This window comes from Martes martes, assembly GCF_963455335.1.
Source record: "Martes martes genome assembly, chromosome: 13".
Taxonomy (NCBI): Eukaryota; Metazoa; Chordata; class Mammalia; order Carnivora; family Mustelidae; genus Martes; species Martes martes.
The window spans coordinates 60,685,534-60,707,259 of NC_137901.1; the positions used below are offsets into that span (position 1 = coordinate 60,685,534).

Below are 21,726 nucleotides of genomic sequence, written 5' to 3' on the forward strand. Positions count from 1 at the left end.
GAGATGGTATTTCTTTCCTTCCCGACTTCCCTCACTATGACCAAAAAAAACCCCAAATCTAAATACTTGTCATTATTGTCTCCACATGTAGAAATAGGAATATAAACCACGTCCACACATTTCCCCAAAACATTTAGTCAAAAATCCTCAAAATACTGTCAACTGGGCTTCTTCCTGACTACTGACTCTTCCTACTGAAGAACACCAAGCCCCTGGTGTTCTGAATAGCCCTATTATTTTATTGTCCAGCAGGGACACAGAAATGTCAAGTTATCAAGAAAACATTCTCACTGGATGTCTGGGAGTCACAAAACCTTCTACGGGTGCTTACTGCAGGGTCCTACTGAACCCTGTACCTTAGTGGATGGAAGTAAGGAAAGGTGCTTCTTACTGACTGCTGCAATAGATGTCACGATTTCCCACACATTCAGAAAATCTGCTCATCAGAACAAAGTAGCTCAATCCAATCATGCTAGGTGAAATGAAATAATGGTTTGGTTTACAGAATATCCTGATGTCCAGTATTTCTCTGATTCAGTGGCAGTTCAAACAGTTTTCACAAATTTTTTTGGAAGTAAAAACTGAGATTTGCTTCACTTAAAAAATAAAAAAAGCGTTACTTTGGATTTTAACAGGTAAAACTGGTTGTCCCATTTTTTCCATTTAAATATTTGAATATTCCATAAAAAACAGAGTATGTGTCATAATGGAAGCAGCGTGAGGTTTGGAGTTACTGGAATTCTACAGACAGGAGTCTGAATTTCAGCTCTCGTGTACTAGCTGTGCAATCGGGGGCAAGTTATTCTCTGACTCGGCTTTCTTATCTTAAAATAGGGTAATGTATCTAGAAGAGGTGTTAAGAAGATTACATTCGGATTATGTATTTAAGCTGTCAGAAATGCATGTTTCCAACATACACTGTCGTTTTCCCCGGCACAGTGCTAGAGATTCACTTACCCAGGATAAATTACTGTGCATAACAACAACTAAAAGAACCTGATAGTGTTTTAAAAAATTCACTCTTTTTTAGTTTGAAAATATTATTTGGGGGGGGAGATAAGAAAATAAGATAAAATCATGGGGAGTGTTAACTGTTTTTAAAGAATGTATTTATTTGCAAGACTAAAGACAAATGGGATTTACATTTGGAAGAAGTACGTTCACTTGAATTATTTGTTCAACACGTCAAAATAAAATGGGTTCAAAGAAATTAAGTGGAATAAAGAGCCATGCTTGCCGCTCTCTCTGGAGAAGCAGCCTGCACATACTGCCCACTGTCCTTATTCTGGAACGGGGCCAGCTTTACAGACAGAATGATCTTCCCAAGTCAGTTCTACACCTGAAATAATAGAAAGTCAAACTGCACCCAGAGTAGTCCTTGCCACCAATACTCACACTTTTTTTTTTTTTTTTTTTTACTGAAAAGAATCATAAAACCTTCTGTAAAGTGAGCAAGGCACTGCCTTATAGACAAAACAAACATCTAGTTTCCCTCTCCTGAATTTACCAAACTCACAGTAACTTGTTTTTTTATGGTAGTAATTTGAAATACCAACACCACCATGTCTACAAAATCTGTCTAATTAGAGCAACAATAAAGAATTGAGGCTTTTCTTTAAGAAATGGTCTCCATATAAACTCCCATGCAATTCTCCTTACAGCTCCCCAAAACACACTATGTAATGAAAAACCAGACAGTACTGGACTCCTGAAGCAAGGTCGCCACTATATCCTATAATTTCCATAGTCCACTGTACATTATAAAACCAAAACAGAAAGAGTTCCAAAGACTGAACTTTTCATTCTCCCAGTGGACTTCACAGAGATCGTCAGAGCTCTTGAAAAGCTCTTGTCAGGTTGTCACTGATAAAGACAAAGCCTTTCAACCCAAGTAAAAGTTTCTTGTCTGATGCATCACTTCCATTCAGCAATGCTCTGTGATGGAATAAATGACAGTGAGGAAAAAAATTCTCCCCAAAGAAGTTTCCAGAATTTAGTACCCAAAGGAGATAACCACTTCTCTGAAGAGTGTTGAGGAAAAGCACCTGCAGAACTGGCTGTTCCTGGAGGAATATGAATGGGGTAAATAATCGAGAAAATTCCTGCTGGTAAGGGAAAAATGAGATGTCCAAACTCATACCATCTCCCCAGAAGTCTGTTCTTTCAAACACTACCCAAGAAAGTGAGTAGCTTAAAAATTCCTAAATTCAAAGCTTAAATTGTCAAATCTGGGTGAACCATGAAATGGCTATATTATGGCAAGTACTTGGAATATAGCCTAAAGTGTGCACGATCTGGACTGGGGATTCCCGGGTAGAGCAGGTGCTACGCAGCTTACACAACCTGAGTTTCTTCCCATGAAGGCGTGTCGTCACTTATACGTAACATATCCCATAGAACGAGAGAGCTGGAAGTTCTAAAATAGTCATTTGCTCTTGCAGAGGCTGGTGGTGATATTGTCCTATAAATACTGCTTTGAAAATGAATGTAAGAAGAAATGGAATCAAATCCAAACAAATGAACTAAGAATAAAGATGAAAGGGACAGGTCAACTCCAGAATAAATCAGCCAGGGAATGAGCAAGACCTGCATATGAAGTCAGGAGAACTTAGTACTGTCATGTGGAAGAATATTACCTTCAAAATTTTATTTGTAAGATTCTGTGCCCCGAGCCTCTGAATAAGTCAAGGCCAAATTAAAGGTTTCTTAAAGTAAGGGAGACTTAATTAGCTCCTGATGTAGAAATAGGAACTAATTGTCAGAACAAACGCACTTAGTTTCAGACCAGGATCACTGCACCAAGTTGGACCTCGGCTTCCCCCACCCAGGGCGGCAGCAGATTCTAAGAGTCACACCCTTGCTCCTTACCACCCACCCCCCTAACAAACCCACATGGACCGCTGGACAAAAAATAAATCAGTGTTTACAGCAGGTGTGCTTCCTAAACTTCTGCCTGAACTCAGGAAGAAGCGGGTGATACACATAATGGCATTAGGCTTATGACAGACTAGATTAAAATAAAACCTCTGTTAAGTTTTGTGTCTGAAGGTAAAAATTAAGGCAGACTAGATTTTAAAATCTGCACAATAACCAGGCAGGCACTTCGGAGATGTAGGTACTTGTTGAAATAGAGTACACAAAGGTTAATCACAATTGCTAATTTAATCAGGTTCTGGCCTGTGGCTATTCACATAGAATCTAGTCAGACGTATTTTTCTAAGAAGGAAATGACTTGCAGAGTGTAAGTCTTTCTTTGAGAATAATCTAATTCTACAATAGACCACATATAGGAGACTTTTCAATGACAGAAGCATAAAACATGTAGAAATGTCCAGCCTCAGGCCCCTTATGGCTTAAGAATAACAACACCTACCTCAAAAGCTTGTTGTACGGATTAAACAGGATAATCTATGAAAGTGCTCATTAGCACAGGGCCTGGCGCATAGTAAATGATCAATAAATGGTAACAACCACCACTGTGAATTGACACTGAAAGCGAAGGACTTGATATAAGAAGTAGAGGACTGCTCCGTATCATAAACTACTTTTCAAACCAATACATGTTTTTTTTGATTCATACCATCAATTCTAGTTTATTTAAAATGAAGGGGACAAGCATAAGTATACATAAAATTAAGAGTTACAGTTCCTTCTTACAACATACCTGTAAAGCAGAGCTATTTAGAAAAAAAAAAAAACACTTTATTTCCTTTCTCTTGTTCATTTCTTGGTAGAAATATTAATACACAGTCAGTATTCATTTAAGATAGATAGGAAAAGGACAAAGCACATATATAAAATACCCCTAAACATGAGGAATGGTCTTTATATTATTCTAAAGTTCTCTATACATTTTTTACACATTACCATGTAAGAATTCAAGAAAAGGTATTATTTTTATTTTATATATGGATAATCTGAACAATGGAGCATTGTATTCGTACATGTTGTATATATGCAAGCACAGACCAAAAACTGCTAACAGACCAGCATAAAATACTTAGCTAACCTCAGAGACAAGTGTACAACCAGCTGGTATAGCCAGAGAAGATGGCATTAAATCAAAGACTGCTGTCGGTTTGTCAGGAGACAGATGTGAACACGAATACACTATTTATTAATATAAATACCCTTTCTTAAAAATAATAAAGCCTCTGGCTTTTTAAAAAAATCTGTTCTTCCTTAACCTATTCAAAAAATAATACTGCCTCATTAAAATCAAACTACACAACTGACTTTTAAAATCTATTATATTTAGAAAACATTAGGAAGACCTAAGCATACACAAATTTTGTAAAATGTAGAATCTATGGTGGATTGCTAACTTTGTCCTCTGGCTGTTACTTGAGAAGGCAGGAGCCCTTGTCTGTGGCCTTCCTCATTTAATAAAGGGTCAGGATGATGACCCTGGGCACCACGCCACATTGCCATGTATTTTTAATAATTAGTATATGGAACCCACCAAAAATATTATTAGTGGTAAAACTCAACATTATCTTTCAGGATCTGTTTAAAAGGTTGAAAGAGGCATAACACTTGCAGAAGTTTATCAACAAATGTTTACTTCACTGAATATGACTGTTCGGATATATTACAACAAACACCACTTGAAGGACAGAAAGCAGACAAAAAGCAAAGCTAAAATCCTAAATCCAGTGAAGCACATTTACCTTGCAAAGGGGCAATGTGCATCACTAACCAGCATTTGTTTCCTGTAGGAAGTCTTTACCTTTTTGTTTAAGACAAGGCTATCCTCAATTGGAAATTTAGTATGATCTATCCATATTTAACTTGCAGACTAATATACTGTACTTTAGCAAATATAAACCAAGGCAAATTAGAAAGGTTTGAAACCAATAATGACGGGTCCTGGTACCTGAACACAGGTTTAATGCAGACAGACATTGGGGAAAAAAAAAAAGTCCCTCTTACCTCCTCTCCATTTAAAGGTTACAGGACAGAGTAATACTGAATTAGGACACAGGCACAAGTTATGCAAATCTGATTTAATATGTAGTACGACCTACATCCTGCTTTCAGGCTTTCAGCATAATTTAACACATTCAAGAAGGCTACTCAAATCAATTCAAAATACCTATCTATACAAATGGTTTTCAAACTGTTTTTAAAATTGTAACCATCCCCTTAAAATGATTACACCTCACACAGAGATCATACGTAGTATATAAAATAGATAAAGCAGAGACGGGCTGGTTGAAAGTAAAGGCTGGTAGCTTGGAGTCCTTCCAACCACCTCTCAGAGACCTCTCAGAAATCCAATGAGCATAGCTTGAAAACCACTGAAATAATGTTATTTTATTATATCAGCAATTAAATTTATAACAACTATTTAAAGTTTAAGTTAAATAAGTCAAACACTGAATGGAATGTTGGGATCTGAAGAAGGCTAGCACTCAAATGAGCAGTTAAGTTCATCAAACAATATGTTTTAAATTAAAATACCCATTAAGAAGTTAAAGGGACAAGGTCAGATTTGTACATCATCATACTATTTATTGAAGTAGAAAGAACTTGAAAAATTTTACTTCAAAACTTCAGTCTAGTAAACTGAAACCACAGATAATAAAATGCTGCTCCTTATTTTTATTTCCTAAGTCATGATTTGCCCCAATTATAAATTAGGGTAATTACATTGAAATTTTCATGAAAATTAAACAGTATTCACCACGGGCTTTACAGAAACCAATTTCTTTACAAAGTTTTGACCAAATGTTACCTGACTATGCCATTAAGGAGAATTTTCCTTCAAAGATATTTTTAGGGAAAATTTTTGTTTGTTTGTTTTTCTTTTTAAAATTGGGGAAACTGTAAAACATAAAAGAAATGCAAATATATAGTAAAAATTGCTTATTCAGAGTTAGTTCTAACTGCTCGTATCAAACTTCTCTTTAGGAAAATGTATTCAGTACAATTGAATCAACACACAATTTATTTTTTCATGGTAACAGATTTTTCAAATTGAGTTTTTAAAAAGTACATTAACTACAAAAGTAAGATTAAATACTTATAAAATATATTTACCCTGAAACGGTTAAGAATATAAAATGTCGATGCCCATGTCAACAGTACATTATACATTACACGCATTATTTCAAGGTCATCTTCTTTCCAGTAATAATGTAGATAAAACCACAATATTTATTGCTTGTATCAAGTGCAGGTTAAAATCCAGAGAGCCTCCAAAAACAAATCCTTGTGGTAAAGGATTTCTCAGTCTGGTCAGGTGAAATAGTACGCTTAACATGTATGAATACAGTTGCAAAATGTACCAGTTTTCAACAAGCATTCAAGTCTTTATTTCAGATAGCCGTTTACAGTTTGGGGACAATGCCCTGAGATGCTGGGCTGGGGACTGAATAGATCACTTGTCTGCTTGGTGTCTATTCTTACCGCACTGTTTCTGGGGTGCGAGGAGCTTGCTAACAGACAGACCCTTGTGACTAATGCAACACTGTCAGCTACTAGCGCAGCAGCTCGCTGGGCAGAACAGTTTGTTTATAGGACATTCTCCTGAAACAACAGTGTCCAGCCAACAAAAGCACCCACCAAAATGAATGACACAAACCCCATCTTAGTGAGAATAGGTTGCCAATATAACCACCTTTTCCTTTTTCGTTCAGTCTCATTTAGCCTCTGTTTCATCTGCTGCACCTTCTGGGCCGTATTAGCTTTTCTGTCTTCTCGAATTCGTTTCCGTAGAACGCTAGGAAAAAATTAAAACAAATAAAAGTGCATGGCAGGACTTATTATTCTAATACAGAGGACCGAAGCCCAAACACCCGCCTCTTCCCCAAGCCCCAAATTTTTAAATGCATTTAAATACTGGAATAAAAAAAGAGGAGGGATTTTCAATATTCTAAGTGGTCCAGAGATGTACTCTGATCATTCAGCAACAACTTCTGGTACAACATTCTATTAATAAATACTTTCGGCAGGACTTGAAAACAAGCACGATGGTTTCTTTGTTGAGATGGGAGCTGGTGGTTGTCAGCTTGCTTCCTTGCTAACCGGCTGGAAGAGGTGGGGGACAGGAGTCCCTGATAGCCGAGCCCCTTTCGTGTTTACACGTGATTTGTCACAAAGGCCACTGGTAAAAGCTATCTACTTAATACTTCTGTCAAGATTCTATTGTGGAACGCCTACTGCTCTGTTTGTCCACACTTATTTCTGGCTTCCATTTTCCTATTCAATACAGAATGTTTGTTCTAATGGAAGCTCACCGACTCCCAAGACACAGGGTCCTAGGACACAGTATAGAAGCATGGCCAATGACAACATGTATATCACTACTTCCTCCCTTTAAAAAAATTTCACAAAATCCACCTACTCTTCTCACTTATTGCCTACAGTATAGCAAAAACCTAACTTCTGCCTCTGATTTAAACATTATCACCACGGCAATTTTTCTAAAGTACAGCTCTCCGGTTTTGTAGCTTGATTAAAAATCTTGAATGCCTTTTCAGTATACTACATTAAGAGCCAACTTTCCTTCCAGGCAGAATGTTTCACATGAATCTAGTAATGAGAAGCAATCAGAGGAATCCAGATTGTGGAGTGTTCTAAAAGGCAACTGGTATAGCAGCTGCAAAAATGTCAAGGTCAAGGTAAGGAAAAATAAGAAAGTGGTGAACAATTTCAGATCAATGGAGACTAAAGAATCACATCAACCAAATACAATGCATTATCCTCGATTAGATCTTGGATTATTTCTTTAAATAGCTAAAGAGATTGGGATCATGAAAATATTGTGAAATTAGATTATGGTGATGGGTTCGTAACTCTGTAAATACAGTAAATCCACTGACATGTATGCTTTAAATGAGTGAACTTTATAGTACATAAATTATATCTCAAGTAAAGTCATTTTTTTAAGATTTTTAAAATTTATTTACTTGACAGACAAAGATCACAAGTAGGCAGAGAGGCAGGCAGAGAGAGAGGAGAAAGCAGGCTCCCTGCTGAGCAGAGAGCCCGATGCGGGGCTCGATCCCAGGACCCTGGGATCATGACCTGAGCTGAAGGCAGAGGCTTTAACCCACTGAGCCACCCAGGCGCCCCTAAAGTCATTTTTTAAAAAAGCTATAAGGTAGATTTCTTATACAACCAAAGAAATTTGAATACAGATTATATCTTAGGTAATTTTATCAATGTTCAACTTCTTTTACTGGAACCTTCCGACATTGCTGGTGGAAATGCACAATGATGCAGCCACTATGTAAAACTGGCAGGTCCTCAAAATGTGAAATACAGGGTTCCCTTAACTCCCTGCAACTGCGCTCATAGGTACATACTCAAGAGAACTGAAAACATATGCTCACACAAAAACCATCCAGAGTTCTCCTGCTGTGCACAACTTCGTTCTTGCCCAAATGATTTTTTGCTTTTCTCCAAATCTGTTCGCCTCTAAACTAGAAATCTCTCTGGTCCTCTCCAATTCTGTTCTTCAATTTCTCCCTCTACTCAACCCCTGATGCCCCTCTATTCTTATCTTACAGCATTTCATTTACAGTAAATAATTTATGTTGCTAAACTGGGTTCTTATTTTACCCCCTAAATATATCTGCAACTCAGGGACTGTGATTTCCAACATCTTCTTCACTTTACCTATCATATACCCAGGTGTCTTTGGCTGTCTGAACTCTCTTGAATATTTGCGAAAAATTATTACTCAGAATTCACTCTTTGAAACTGAAATTCACTACTAGCAAATACATGTGTACCCATCAGTGAAAAAATTTTAAATTGTATTCAAGTGCAGGCAAAGCATATATTAAATATGTAAAAGAATATAGAGCTCCCATCCAAGGGGCCAGCCTTCCACAGGTCCTTACATTTGCTTCTGTCAGGAGCCTGAGGCCACCAAACAACCAGGTTCCAATTTAGATGGAATCTTTAACAGATTTCATTTAAAATTTTAATTGCAATATAGAAGATAATTACAATTTTTATTCAGTGTTGATATTTTACCATGTAAACCCAGTGAGTTCACTGAGTGTTATATGATTTTACATAATTAGTGCTTTACATATTATACAGCAGTTTAAGAGGATTTTTATGTTTAGAGAAATGGGTTATGGTTTCGTTTGGACTGAGAACACACTTTTTCCCATTTGAAATCATTAATGGAATAGAGGCTCCTGCTTTCCAAAAATGGACTGTACTTATGTTTTCAGGATGGAAAGAAAACAAGTACCAAAAGATGCCATCACTCAGTTTAAGAAAGCAATTCCAAAGAAGTAAAAACTAGTCTCAATTTGTGATACAATAAAATCTTTATTTACCTAGTTGGGCCCAAGGAAATTACCTCTATGTAATAACCTGCCCAGGTTTTCCTACAGTCATAGAATTTTAAAGCCACAAATTGGCAGGGGAGGACTCCTAGGGACTCCTGCCTATGGAAGACATGTGGCATTCCTCACAGCAGGCTGTAGCTGACCCATGTTTCAACAGACATGCTTCACACTCTGCAAGCACACGGAAGGATCCAAATAACCTGACTTCTCATTTCCAAACTGTTCTCCACTCAGTGATCTGGGTTTATGGATTGCATTGTAATTGAGAACGCTGGCTTTTAAACTTTGATGGTAAACCTTAACAGCAAGAAATATCTTACCATCACAACAAAGTAACCGCACACACAGCCATATTTATACATATACACAATATATATGTCAATATGTAGAATTCATATATTATGTCTACATATACAAAAAGGTTGAAATATTTACTATCGGTGATACTCTGATCTGTTTTATTTTCTAATTTAAACACTAATTTCTATTTTATTGTATTCTGTTATTTTAAAAACGTTTTTTTCATAACTTACAGATTTCATGACCACGGGAATGTGACCTTCAATACGAGAAAACTGACTTGAAGGATATTTAATAATGAAAGAAAATAAAATATTGTGTCCTACTCCCTTGAAACTGAAATTCTTTCAGTAAGATTTCGATTTATTAGCTTCCCTAATGCAAAGCTATACATCAGTATTAAAATTTACTAGGACTGAACAATACAGTATTTCACAGCAATCTTTACTTTAAGCTCTTTTACTTTTCTACGACCTACTCTCTCAATTAGTCCTCTCTGTTTACAATCCCTAGTTTCCTACTGGGACTTTGTCTCTGCTTTCAAGCATGATCGTCTCCTCTCTCCTGGAGGCAGACAGCAAACAATACATACACATACCACCTCCTCACCCCTCAGGATATCACCTCTGCAATCACTATTTAACACCTGAGTGGTTTTCTTGATCTCCTCAAAACTGTGAAATTGGACAATGCGTGGTTTACCTTGTTGGGTGTGTGTCCTTAAAGATTAAAACTCAACACCTCTGAAATACTAAGAACACCAATTCAATCATCAAGCCTACTTTCCATTTAATTCTGTCCATTACCAAAACAAAACAACATTAGGAACCTGAGAATCTTATTGCTGAAAAAGATATGGTAATTTAAAACATGATTTCTTGATTTCAAAGTATTATACTTAAGGTGAAAGAAGGAATAAGCAATTAATGGTTTAACTTGTAGTCTAAAACCACTAGAGCCATAAATAAGGAGTAACACTGCTAAGTCATAATAAACTCTTCAGTGTAATACAGAATAACATATATACTATGTTATTTATTGTAACGTTACCTTTCATAAGATTTCAAGTAATTTTTTAAAAAGGATTTTATTTATTTATTTGTCAGAGAGAGAAAGTGAGGGGGGGAGGAGCGCACACAAGTAGGGGGAGCAGCAGGCAAAGGGAGATGCAGGCTCCCTGCTGGACAGGGAGCCTGATGCAGGGGTGTTCATCATGTTCTCAGCCTAATGGACTGAGCCACCCAGGCAATTTTTATATTGGGAAAACACAGAAGTGAAGCTACTATAATATAGAGACGACCTCAATGATTCTCATGGTGCCCCAATATCCCAGTGTAACAAACAGGACTAAAACATAAAATGTACCACTTAAATAAAAAGCATTTTTGACAAACAGAGAGAAAATAGCAAGAAAATATCAAGAGGAGCCGCGAACATGCTCATTCACTCACACCTCAGGATACCAGCTTCCTGTCAGGTGGGAGATAACCAGAGCCTTAGAAATGTAAAGGTGTCCATTTATTTTACTTTTATTTTTTTAAAGATTTTATTTATTTATTTAACAGGCAGAGATCACAAGTAGGCAGAGAGGCAGGCAGAGAGAGAGGAAGGGAAGCAGGCTCCCTGCTGAGCAGAGAGCCCGACGCTCCAGGATCCCTGGGATCATGACCTGAGCTGAAGGCAGAGGCTTTAACCCACTGAGCCACCCACGCACTCCTAAAGGTTTCAATTTAAAAACTTAAAATGTTTACACATTTATATGGATTCAAAACTCAAAAAGTATAAAAAGGCAATTTTTTTTTGAAAAAGACTTCTTCCTTCCCAATAATATAATGAAGTTTAAACACTCATTTAAATATTTGATAATTTCATTAAAGGCACATTACCCATTACATGGCAACTATAGCATGAACACTAATACTTGTATAAATGGCAGGTATTCATACCACTTATTTTCTGTTTCATACTTACATTTTAGCATCTAATTATGTTAACTTTAGCACTCAAATTAGTATTGAGTTAAACCATTTTCCAACTGGTTTCTGCCTATAAGCACTGGCTTCTTAAGAGGGCTGAAAGCTCTTTGAGATCAATGATGTCATCGTATACTACTTAAATATCCTTACGTAATAAATAAATGAATAACTACATTAATTCAATAAACAAAGGGCCTGTATTAGTTCATATCCACTGAACTTATTAAAATTAGACAGTCTCATCTTTTCAAGCATGTTATTGCCATAAGCTTACCTCTCGCTGTTCTCCTCCACAGTATCCTGCATTTTAGAGGATAGTCCTGTGTATCTGTCACCTGTCAGTTTTTCTTCTTCTAGGCCTATCCTATTACCATTGTATTTTTCAGTCATTATTTTGGTTGGTGAATGATCAAAAGCAGGACATAAGTCTTCCTTAGAAAGTTCTTTCCACCGTTTCTAGGTAGGGAAGAGAAGTGAAAAACAAACGCAAACACTAAAAGTTTACTTTTCTTTAAATAAAAAGGATACACAAATTGAAATTATATATTCAACTTTAAGAGAACCCTGTGATGCTAACAGAAGAATGAAAAAGGTATCTTATCAAAACCTCTTCTAGATGTGCCTATTTTAAATTTAAAATGTAAAAATAATAAAGTATTTAATATTTATGTATAACACTAAGCAGTTGAATATAATAATCTTAATGAAATTGAAGTGGACTTTAACCTATTGAGACAAACTATACTAGGACCTCACAAAAATATTAGTCATAGTTAGTGAGATTTTAGCCAGAACCAGATTCTGCCAGACTCGTAACCCACAGGTATGTTAACACTGGAAACAGTGACCAAGATGGCACTTGAATGTAATCTAGCATCTCCTTGTTCCTTGCCAGTCTGGTCTAACAGAGGAACAACAGTGAGATCTCCAGGCAGTTCTCTGACGCCAGAGGACCTTAATTTGAATTTTTTCCAGCTATACTAGTAGCTCCAGGTAAGTCAGCCCACCACCAGGTTAGACAAAACTCTGAGAGCATGCCTAGACTTGAGGAGGCAGGATTTAGACCAAGATCAAGAGAAATTCCATTTCCTTCCTCTAGGAAACAGGCTGTCATCACCTACCTTGACTGCCTGTTGTGACTAATGACATAACATGCCTAGCATCACGTCTGGCAAATGTTAAATTCTTTTGCCCTCACTGCACCATCCCTAGGGAGAGAGGAAGAGGTGCAAAGTATATCTGGGCCCCTGAAAGCTGAAGGCAGTCACAAAGTGCTAGTCAGGGAGTGAGAAGGCAAGTATACCCTCGGCATGAGGGACCTCTAGCTCCTCAAGTCCTTCAAGGACTGCGAACACAACCATGCATCTCCAAGCCAGGGACAAGAGTAGGAGTGGTGGCAGTAAGAGCCAACGGTTTTGATTATCCAGGACTCTGACACAGGTCAAAATGACCTCGTGTGGACAGGGGTGGTCCCTCTTTGAAGATCTTACCACAGAAGCAAGGAGCCTGGAACCTAATAAATAAGAGACTCCACAACTTCTTCCCTGAGGATTTTAAGGATTTTGAACACAGATGTAACAATGCAACTCACACTTGTCTGGAACTTAATGGAACACTCTTTCCCTGAAGCTGCTTTGGTACAAAATGGCATTGTTAAAAACAACGCTTGTGTACTGAGATCATTTTAAAAAAAATCTTTGGAAGACTCATAGGTACACTGATAAATTAGTTTCTACTTATTTCATCTTCCCACAATAGAGGAATTGAAGAAAAAGGCATTTTACCACACTCCACCTTCCCCATATGTATTTAATTTTTTAATTAAATACTATTTAATTAAGATGCATAATTAATGTATTTTTTATAGTAGTTGATTGACAAAAAATTTCAAGAATGCAAAATTCTATAATTTGCTACATTTGGAGGGCAGTGACTAGCAAAGTTTGGTCAATGTGACTAGAAGATGAAGAATATGTAGAGCCTGACTCTGAGAGCTGAGGCCAGAAAGGAAGTGGACCTCGAGGAAAGACATCTCTGAACTGATTTTAAGAATCACTGGGATGGAACCCACCACTCCTGAGCAAGGACCTAAGAGGCTGCAAACCATACCCAGAAAGAGTGTCTTGCCAATACTTGAGAAAGTGCTATAACGGAACCTAAGAGTAAGAGGCTTTCACTTTAGAGGACTATGTCAGTTTTCTTTCTTCCCATTTAACATTTCTGATACTCAGTCCAGACAGCATTTTGTATACTGAAGATGCACGTGGGGCAACTTGTCAAGCACTGACTATAGCCACACTGACCTAATGCTGCAGCCGCAGTGGCTCTTAATCCTCAGAAGAACCTCAAGAGGTAGGTGCTACTACTGTTACTATCATCATCCCCCTTCTATGGAGGAGCTGGGGTGAGAGAACAGAAGTGACATGCCCAGGCTAGGCAGCTAATGAAGAGAAGAGCCAAAATTTTAATGCTCATCAATTTCCGATACAAGATAGTTTAAGAAAGTACCCAATAAAAATTGCTCAACTGTCTCCAGAATTTAGGCTGTTTGATTTTTTTTTTTAATTTGATTCTTCCCTGGGGACCTAGTCATAACAACCTGACCTTAATATCTGGACAAAACTCAACAATGTCAATAAACAAAAGACAATGACAAAACTCAAACCTTACTGGACCACTTCCCAGAATCTGCAACAAATTTGGAATCTGTCAACAAGAAAAGGACTCAGCAAAAGGGGCAGGGGGTGGGGTGGAGAGAAGGAGATATTTAATGCTAGTAAATTTAAACAAACAAACAAAGGCAGCGTCATTTTGCCTTGTCTCTGGGCAGCAAACTCACTCAACTTTGCCTTCCCTGTAACCCGCAAGCAAGCAAGTACTTCAAAGTCCCCTGCCTTGGCTTGTCACTGCTGTCTGGGGAAGCCAAAGAATCAGTACTGCACTCAGCTGCAACTTCATTCATGCTGTCCTCCTGAGGCCTGGAGTACAGGCATTTGGACTGAGAGTTTCTTATCTTCCCAAATCTACAATCACGCTGCACCACACTCCCACCTGTCACGGGCTGCTATGAGCAACGCCCCAGGCGCCACCTGCAACCCCACTCACTTCTCACTGAAGAAAGTCCCTTGAAGGAGCACTTAAAGTGATGTCATTAAACTTGAAACCCACCGTAAGTACTTTAACAGTAGCGTCAAATTACCAGTTGCAGATCTTAAAACACCAATTCTGAATTGCCAATCGAGATATGTTACTCTGTGAGGTTTTCTGGAATCATGGATACTGGGAGTGTGCTAGTAAGTGATACTACCAAGAACTATGATGCCTTTTTATACCCAACCTTGTGCCAAGAAAGACGTGAGGTAAAAGATATATTCTCAGAGATAACCAGAAGTTATCTGTATTTATCCAGATAGGTCAAGATCATTGGAAATTTCCAAAAATAAATATGCTGTGTGATTATAAATGCATATGTGTATTTACTGATTTCAGAAACAATAGCTTTAGAGGTGAATATTAACAGCGCTCCTGTACCCTGACAGGTTCTAAATCACTTTGTATCTCCATAGGTCAGAAATCGTCACAGAAAAATTAACATAAAACTGTATCCAATAAGGAAAATACCACTCACGTAATATAAATCCAAATGAAGACTGAAGGTGAAGACAGTTGTCCCCTTTAGGAAAAAGTACCAGAAACAAAGGAACAAGGCTTGGGGGCAGCTGAACACACAGTTCTCTGAAGACACGCAGGTTCAGGAAGCATCAGCCACCCACAAGCCTGGCCACAGTGCTCACACCAGAAAGAAGCTTCCTTCTTTCATCTTATGAATATTTCTTTCCCCAAAATTCAGAGGTAAAGAAGAGGAGGTAGACATATGGAGAGAAAGAAGAGTCTTTTTATAAATTGGCTATCCTACCCTCGTATGCCAAAAGAGATACTTTTATGAGTCAGTTATATTCATGCAGTTTGAGGCACTGACATTAACTTTAGATCTTATGATTTAGGATTTCAGAGAACCTTACTTCTCTTAGATTTTTATTTTAAGCTAAGGTTCTAGAACAGTATTGTCCAGTGAAATGTAATGGGAGTGGCATATGCAATTTTCAAATGTCTAGTAGTTGTGTTTAAAAAAAGATGAATTTTAGCAATATGTTTTATTTAACTCAATATAAATATTGTCATTTGAACATATAATTAATATTTTAAAAATTACTGAGGTATTTTATACTTTATCTCCCTGTATTTCATCTTTGAAATCCGGTATGTGTGTGTTTTTTTTTTTTTAAAGATTTTATTTATTTATTTGACAGACAGAGATCACAAATAGGCAGAGAGGCAGGCAGAGAGAGAGAGGAGGAAGCAGGCTCCCTGCCGAGCAGAGAGCCCGATGCGGGACTCGATCCCAGGACCCTGGAACCATGACCCGAGTCGAAGGCAGAGGCTTTAACCCACTGAGCCACTCAGGTGCCCCCGGTATGTGTTTTATACTTTAAGCAGATCTCGATTCAGACTAGCCAAATTTCAAGTACTCAGTAACATGTCTGGTTAATGGCTTCAGTATTGGATAGCAAAGTTCCAGGCAGAGAAAATTATCTAGGTAAAACAAATCCATATTCATTTACTCATTAATTATCCTTATAATAAAAAAAATTATAGCACCACATAAACTGCAGGAACCCTTAGACCATTTCTGTGGAAACTAACCCCTTCAAATGGGTAACAGACTTTTCTGATCCTGAGTACCTGAAAAATACAGAGATGTTGCCAACATCCTACCTAAGGAAGGGGCAGAGAATGCCTTGGGTTTGCATGGAATACTAGATGAAGCTACATGGAGAATCTGATGGCTATAAAGTACCAGATAAACTGAAACAAACAAACAAAAAATTCTCCCAAACCACAAACTACACCATTATAATAATAATAAAAACCACAAAAAATTATGTTCATAAAATTCATCTCTGTAGTGAAAAAGATCCTCAAAGTAAGTGAGTATATATTCTGAAACTAAGGAAACGTGAAAAAGTTTTAAAGTGGAGGGAGGGAGACTATCCAAAGGACAGCACATTTTCCCCACAATTAGTCTGTATGAATGACCAGGAAATAAGCAATGAACAACTAGGGAAGCTACAAGTGCGTGAAAAAAGTTTGGTTTAACTATTTAACATTTTTCCAATCAACTCCAAACTGGAGAGAAGTTCACAGAGATTATAAAAAAAAGAGAGAGAGAGAGAGAGTGAGAGACACACATACACACACATTTTCCTAATCTTAAACATCTGAGATAACTTTTACTTCTTCTGACTCACTGTTCACTGCCAAGCAAACCAAGTGTTCCCAAAGTCTGACTTCTGACTTCTGAAGACAGGTCTCATGTTTTGTGGGCCTAATCTACACGCTGAGTATTTTATGGACAGGTGCAATGCTTCTCTTCATTAAAGATTTACTCTTTTTCTTGGTATGCCTCTCTATTTTTTTTTTCTCCTTTACTTATTTGTTTCTTAAATTCCACATAGGAATGAAGTCATATTGTATCTGTCTTTCTCTGACTTACTTCACTTAGCATTATACTCTCTAGCTCCATCCGTCTTGTTGCAAATGGCAAGATTATAAGACTTCAAAATTTTACTGATAATAGTTTGTCTTAAATAGTTAAAATAATACTAATGATCAGAACAAAAGTTAGCTGAGAAACAGAATTGCTTAAGAATATTTTAATGCCTCTGATATCTATACAACACTTAACTTATATTTAATTCCATTACCACAGATGGTCTGAGTTATTAAAAAAAAGCCTTATCCAGAATATTTGCCTTGCCTTACAGAAATTAAAGAGCCAGTATATATGTTCATAAGAGAAACAAAGAGTTTTCGTCTACTTATGTCCAATACTACGGGACCAGATAGGATAATAAATGTTACTTCTGTTTCTATTTTATATTTTATGTGAGTACATAACAGATTTCGGATAACCAGTCTTTGAACCTAGTTTTTGCAAATGTGGAATAAAAATGTTTTCATGAGAGCCTAGCCAGCAAGCAGAGAAACATAACTTTCTACTGGAACTTCATTACGTCTGCCATAAGTACTCGAGTTGCTCACTGTTAACAAAATTAAGCATCTATTATATAAACTAAGTGTTCTGTAATTGCAGATCAAGCTTTTAATGTGCTAAAATTACCAAAATTCTCTGGTTTAATGCTTAAACTAACTTCCTTATATGAAAATTCCACTTTAATAAAATCTTGTTCCCACTAGGGCTTTTGAGTAACAGGAAACATTTAACATGAGGCTGAGGTATATATGAGGACGTGAGCTTAAACTTTACAATTTTAAGATGGCCAGCTGGGTTTTCCACATGAATGGAAATATGCTTTTTGGAAGGAAGGGAGAAAACAAGTGCTTCAGTGGAGTATAGCCGTTATTTGATGCTAATCATATATAATACACAGGTATTATTTATTTCCCTAAAAAAGTTTACCTGTATATTTGAATCTCCCTTTATAAATTTTCCTCCTTCTATTATAGTCATATATGAAAATCTGAGTTGATCTGGTGTCTGAATAAGTCCCATTCGGTATTTCCTCATATTCAGTAACAGTTGTTTAATGTTAATATCATCTCCTTTTTCCATCTGCAAGAAAGGTAAAAATTATTCAAGCCTTTTGTTGTTAAGAGTCCAGGAAAGAGAAGCAATACAGGATAGCTAGCTGCTAAGCATTCTGCAGTGTGCAGTGGGTCTCCCCAAGAACAAGAAGGTAGCACTGTAGCTGTAACTCTTTCTGTACAGAACAGCTACCCCAACCAACCACCTTTCCCACACCCCAACTGTTCAAGCAGTAGATGGAGGCCTTTACCTGATACACAACTGATTTCAAACCAATCACAGTAATCTTATTTACTCAGGCCAGTATTTGTCTAAGGAAGAACTTAGGACCAGTTTCAGCTTAATGTAAAGATAAATCCAATGAGATTAGTGTTTTGTTTTTAAAGGTCTTGACAGAAGTAAATCTTTTTTGCCCAGTGCCCTTCTGCCTTCATGTCTGTATCCATCAGCCATCTAAAGATGGTGGAGAAGGAAGACAGTAAGAGCCTAAGCCCACAAGGACACTGTTAAGTCCCTGCACCAGCTCCGGACCATCGATCTTGTATTTTAACCAGCATAACCCTCGACCCCGCTGAAAAAGAATAAAGTGGAAGTTATATCTGTTAGGGAATAGGCACAAACACACAACCCAGTTTTTAATAGTCATTCACCATTAAGTGTACAGACAGTAGAATGTTTTGTTCAACGTGTCAAAGTTCACTTTAATGTAACAATCAGTTTAAGATTTTATTTTATCTGAGAGTGAGAGAGTGTGGGCGTGGGGCAGGAGGCGCAGAGGGAGACAGAGAGAATCTCAAGTGGACTCTGCACTGAGTGCACGACCAAGATCATGACCTGAGCCAAAACCAAGTCAGACGTCTGACTGACAGCCATCCAGGTGCCCCAACCCAGTTTTCTTTTAAACTTTTTAAATTTTAATTTTAATTTTAAATTAAGTATGCTCTATGCCTGACATGGTGCTTCAACTCATGACTCCAAGATCAAGAGCTGCATGCTCTACCAACGAAGCCATCCAGGCACCCTGTAACAATCCAGTTTTTGATTGAAGTGTGTATTACAGGCAGAATAGTGAAGCAATACAGTAGGTGTACGAACATTCAACCCTTCCTGCGCTCCAGAGATGCCCTATGCCCCAAATAAGGAAAAAATGGACATTCTAAAAAGAAAAGGCATCGGCCTGTATCCAGGCTGGGCTGGGAATGGGTTGGTGGAGAAAAGAGCACAGCCCTTGGAGGGTAGAGATCGGAATCTCAGGGGAGTAATAATACCAACATTTACTGAGTGCTTAGAAAATACCAGGGACCCTAAGTGTTCCAAATGTATTAATTCATTTAATTCTCGCCAGACCCGTGAGGAAAATTGTATCATTATCCTTAGTTTGTAAATAAGGAAACTCAGGGCAAGAGAAATGTTGTTTGAACTGGAAGAAATTCAGTATTTTATGTCAATTTGTATTTGAAAAACAAGGAAGGGGAAAGACCTATTATTTCTGTAATATAAAGCTATCAGGGGGGAAATAAAAGTCTTTTTGGAGATCTCTAGAATCATCTTGGACAGAGCCCCACCACTCACAAATAAGAGGCAGTTTTTAAAAGGGTATAAGTGAAATTTTTTTATGTTTTTCTGAAGAATGCAGAAGTTTAAGTTTTGAAAATCACAGTTCTGGGATATTGACGTTAGAGCTTACTTCTGCCAGGGAAAACAATAAAAAATTAAACAAGACTAACATTAGATCATCAGCAGCACTTACCAGAACAAGACAGGTATCTACTAGAGAAAAGGTGCCTGACCGCCCAATGCCCGCGCTACAGTGGATCACTGCAGGCCCGTGTTCAGGATTCAAGGAACCAGACTCTCTCACTTTAAATAAGAAATTGAGAAATGAAGCTGGTGATTCAGGGACTCCAAAATCTGGCCAGGTAGTATAATGAAAGTGAGATATTGTTCTGGTTTCACCACTCTAAAAAAGTGAAAATCAAGGGAAAAGTTAGTTCTAATTTCTTTTCGTTCAAAAAAACTACTATGTGTTTTGTGTTAATGTTTTTAATACCGTGATTTTTTGGTTTGGTTTTTGATAATCACTCACACAAGTCGGGAGTTCTTCAGGAGAATCTGGAATTTATTAATGGTAGTATTTCTAAAACATTATTTTGCAGGCATGTCCTAAGCTTTTTATGTATTAAGTCAACCCCTACAACGGTCCTAATAAAACCCCTTTTCCAGATGAGATAACAGAGGCAAAAGATTAAGTAATTTACCCAAGGTGACACGTTAAGAAATGGAAGAGCCTGAATTTGAAACAGCAGTCTGGGCTCTTAACCACCAACCTACACCATACGTGTTGCCAATATTTTAATTCATACATCGTGAGGAGTATTCCTTTTTCTTTTCTAAAAAAAAAAAAATCCTACCAGTATAATTTTACATTCTTTAATGGTTTCCATTTTAAGAATGCCCAACATTTTTAGATCTAATTTTTCTCATTATATGAGTTATCTTGTAGATTGTGCTACACAGGCTCAGAGGAGCAACTCAAGAATTAATTTAAAGAAACAATCTTTACATTTTTAATCGAAATCGTTCTTCTAACTGCTGCTCTTCCCCATGGTAATAACTGCCAATCCTAAAACTGTTTATAGGACTTAGCTGATGTGCTAAAATGGTTTACCAATAAGCTCGATGCTTCCTGTCTCTTAAAGCCTGCCTGGCATTCACTATCACTTCCTGGATCTTCCTGATGAGCTTTATTTCTGACTAACTCATTATGAAAATGTTCCTAAGCTTTTGCCAGCTGCCTTTTGCCCCATGAAGCACTTTAGTGCCTTCCAGTCTTCATTTTTGTAAACTGAAGCAGTAACTCTCTAACATATCTCTGAACAATTTCTCAGTTTCATTGTAGGATGTTTATAGAGAGAGAAGCCATACAAGCAACATTGGGGAAAAACCAACAACCACCACACGATAATTTTAATGGCTAACAGCTAAAGATTATTATTATAGTATCCTGCTTTTGGTACAAGTTTTCAGAATTAATATTCATGTTATAAAAAATAAAATTTCCCCCTTTTTCAGTAGAAATGAAGACTCCTAAGTCCTAGAATGGTTATACAAGGTATAACACTGATTAAATACAGTGCAGAAATTCTTTTAAAAATTTCAAATTACATACTTTCAGTGACTAATTTTCTTAAAATTCAGCTTTCATAATTCCAAATACACTCTGATCCATAGGCTCTCAGTACACTAATAGTATTAGAAGACAGAAATCTATTACTAATTAAAATGATCATTGGGATTCCTAAATTTCAAAACATTTTCTTTTAAAATTATAGCTTATTGTATGTAAAAAGGGGGGGGTTAAATTTACTGTATTAAAAAAAGGTATTGAAAAAATTCCAAATTAAGAAGGCTAATCTTCAGTTTCTTCTTACAAAGCCATAAATGGACACGTAACAACACAATACCAGCACAGAAATGGGCTAAAGTGGCTGTTCCTGCCATAGCCCAGGGGCATGGGGAACTCAAAGCC

At 37.2% G+C, this 21,726-nt stretch overlaps 1 protein-coding gene across 2 annotated transcripts in view; it reads right to left on the reverse strand.

Annotated features, from left to right (window-relative positions):
- PTPN2 (protein tyrosine phosphatase non-receptor type 2) overlaps nt 1–21,726 on the reverse strand; it is a 79,961-nt gene that overhangs the window by 1,139 nt on the left and 57,096 nt on the right. Inside the window, exons 6-9 of one of the 2 annotated variants that reach the window (XM_080821025.1) lie at nt 19,948–20,157; nt 18,072–18,224; nt 11,865–12,046; nt 6,623–6,724 (exon numbers count right to left, since the gene is read on the reverse strand). In XM_080821025.1, the coding sequence (XP_080677151.1) occupies nt 6,623–6,724; nt 11,865–12,046; nt 18,072–18,224; nt 19,948–20,157 (647 nt within the window). Of the gene's footprint in view, nt 1–5,940; nt 6,725–11,864; nt 12,047–18,071; nt 18,225–19,947; nt 20,158–21,726 lie in introns of those variants that run through there. The other variant, XM_080821024.1, reaches the window with a different exon arrangement.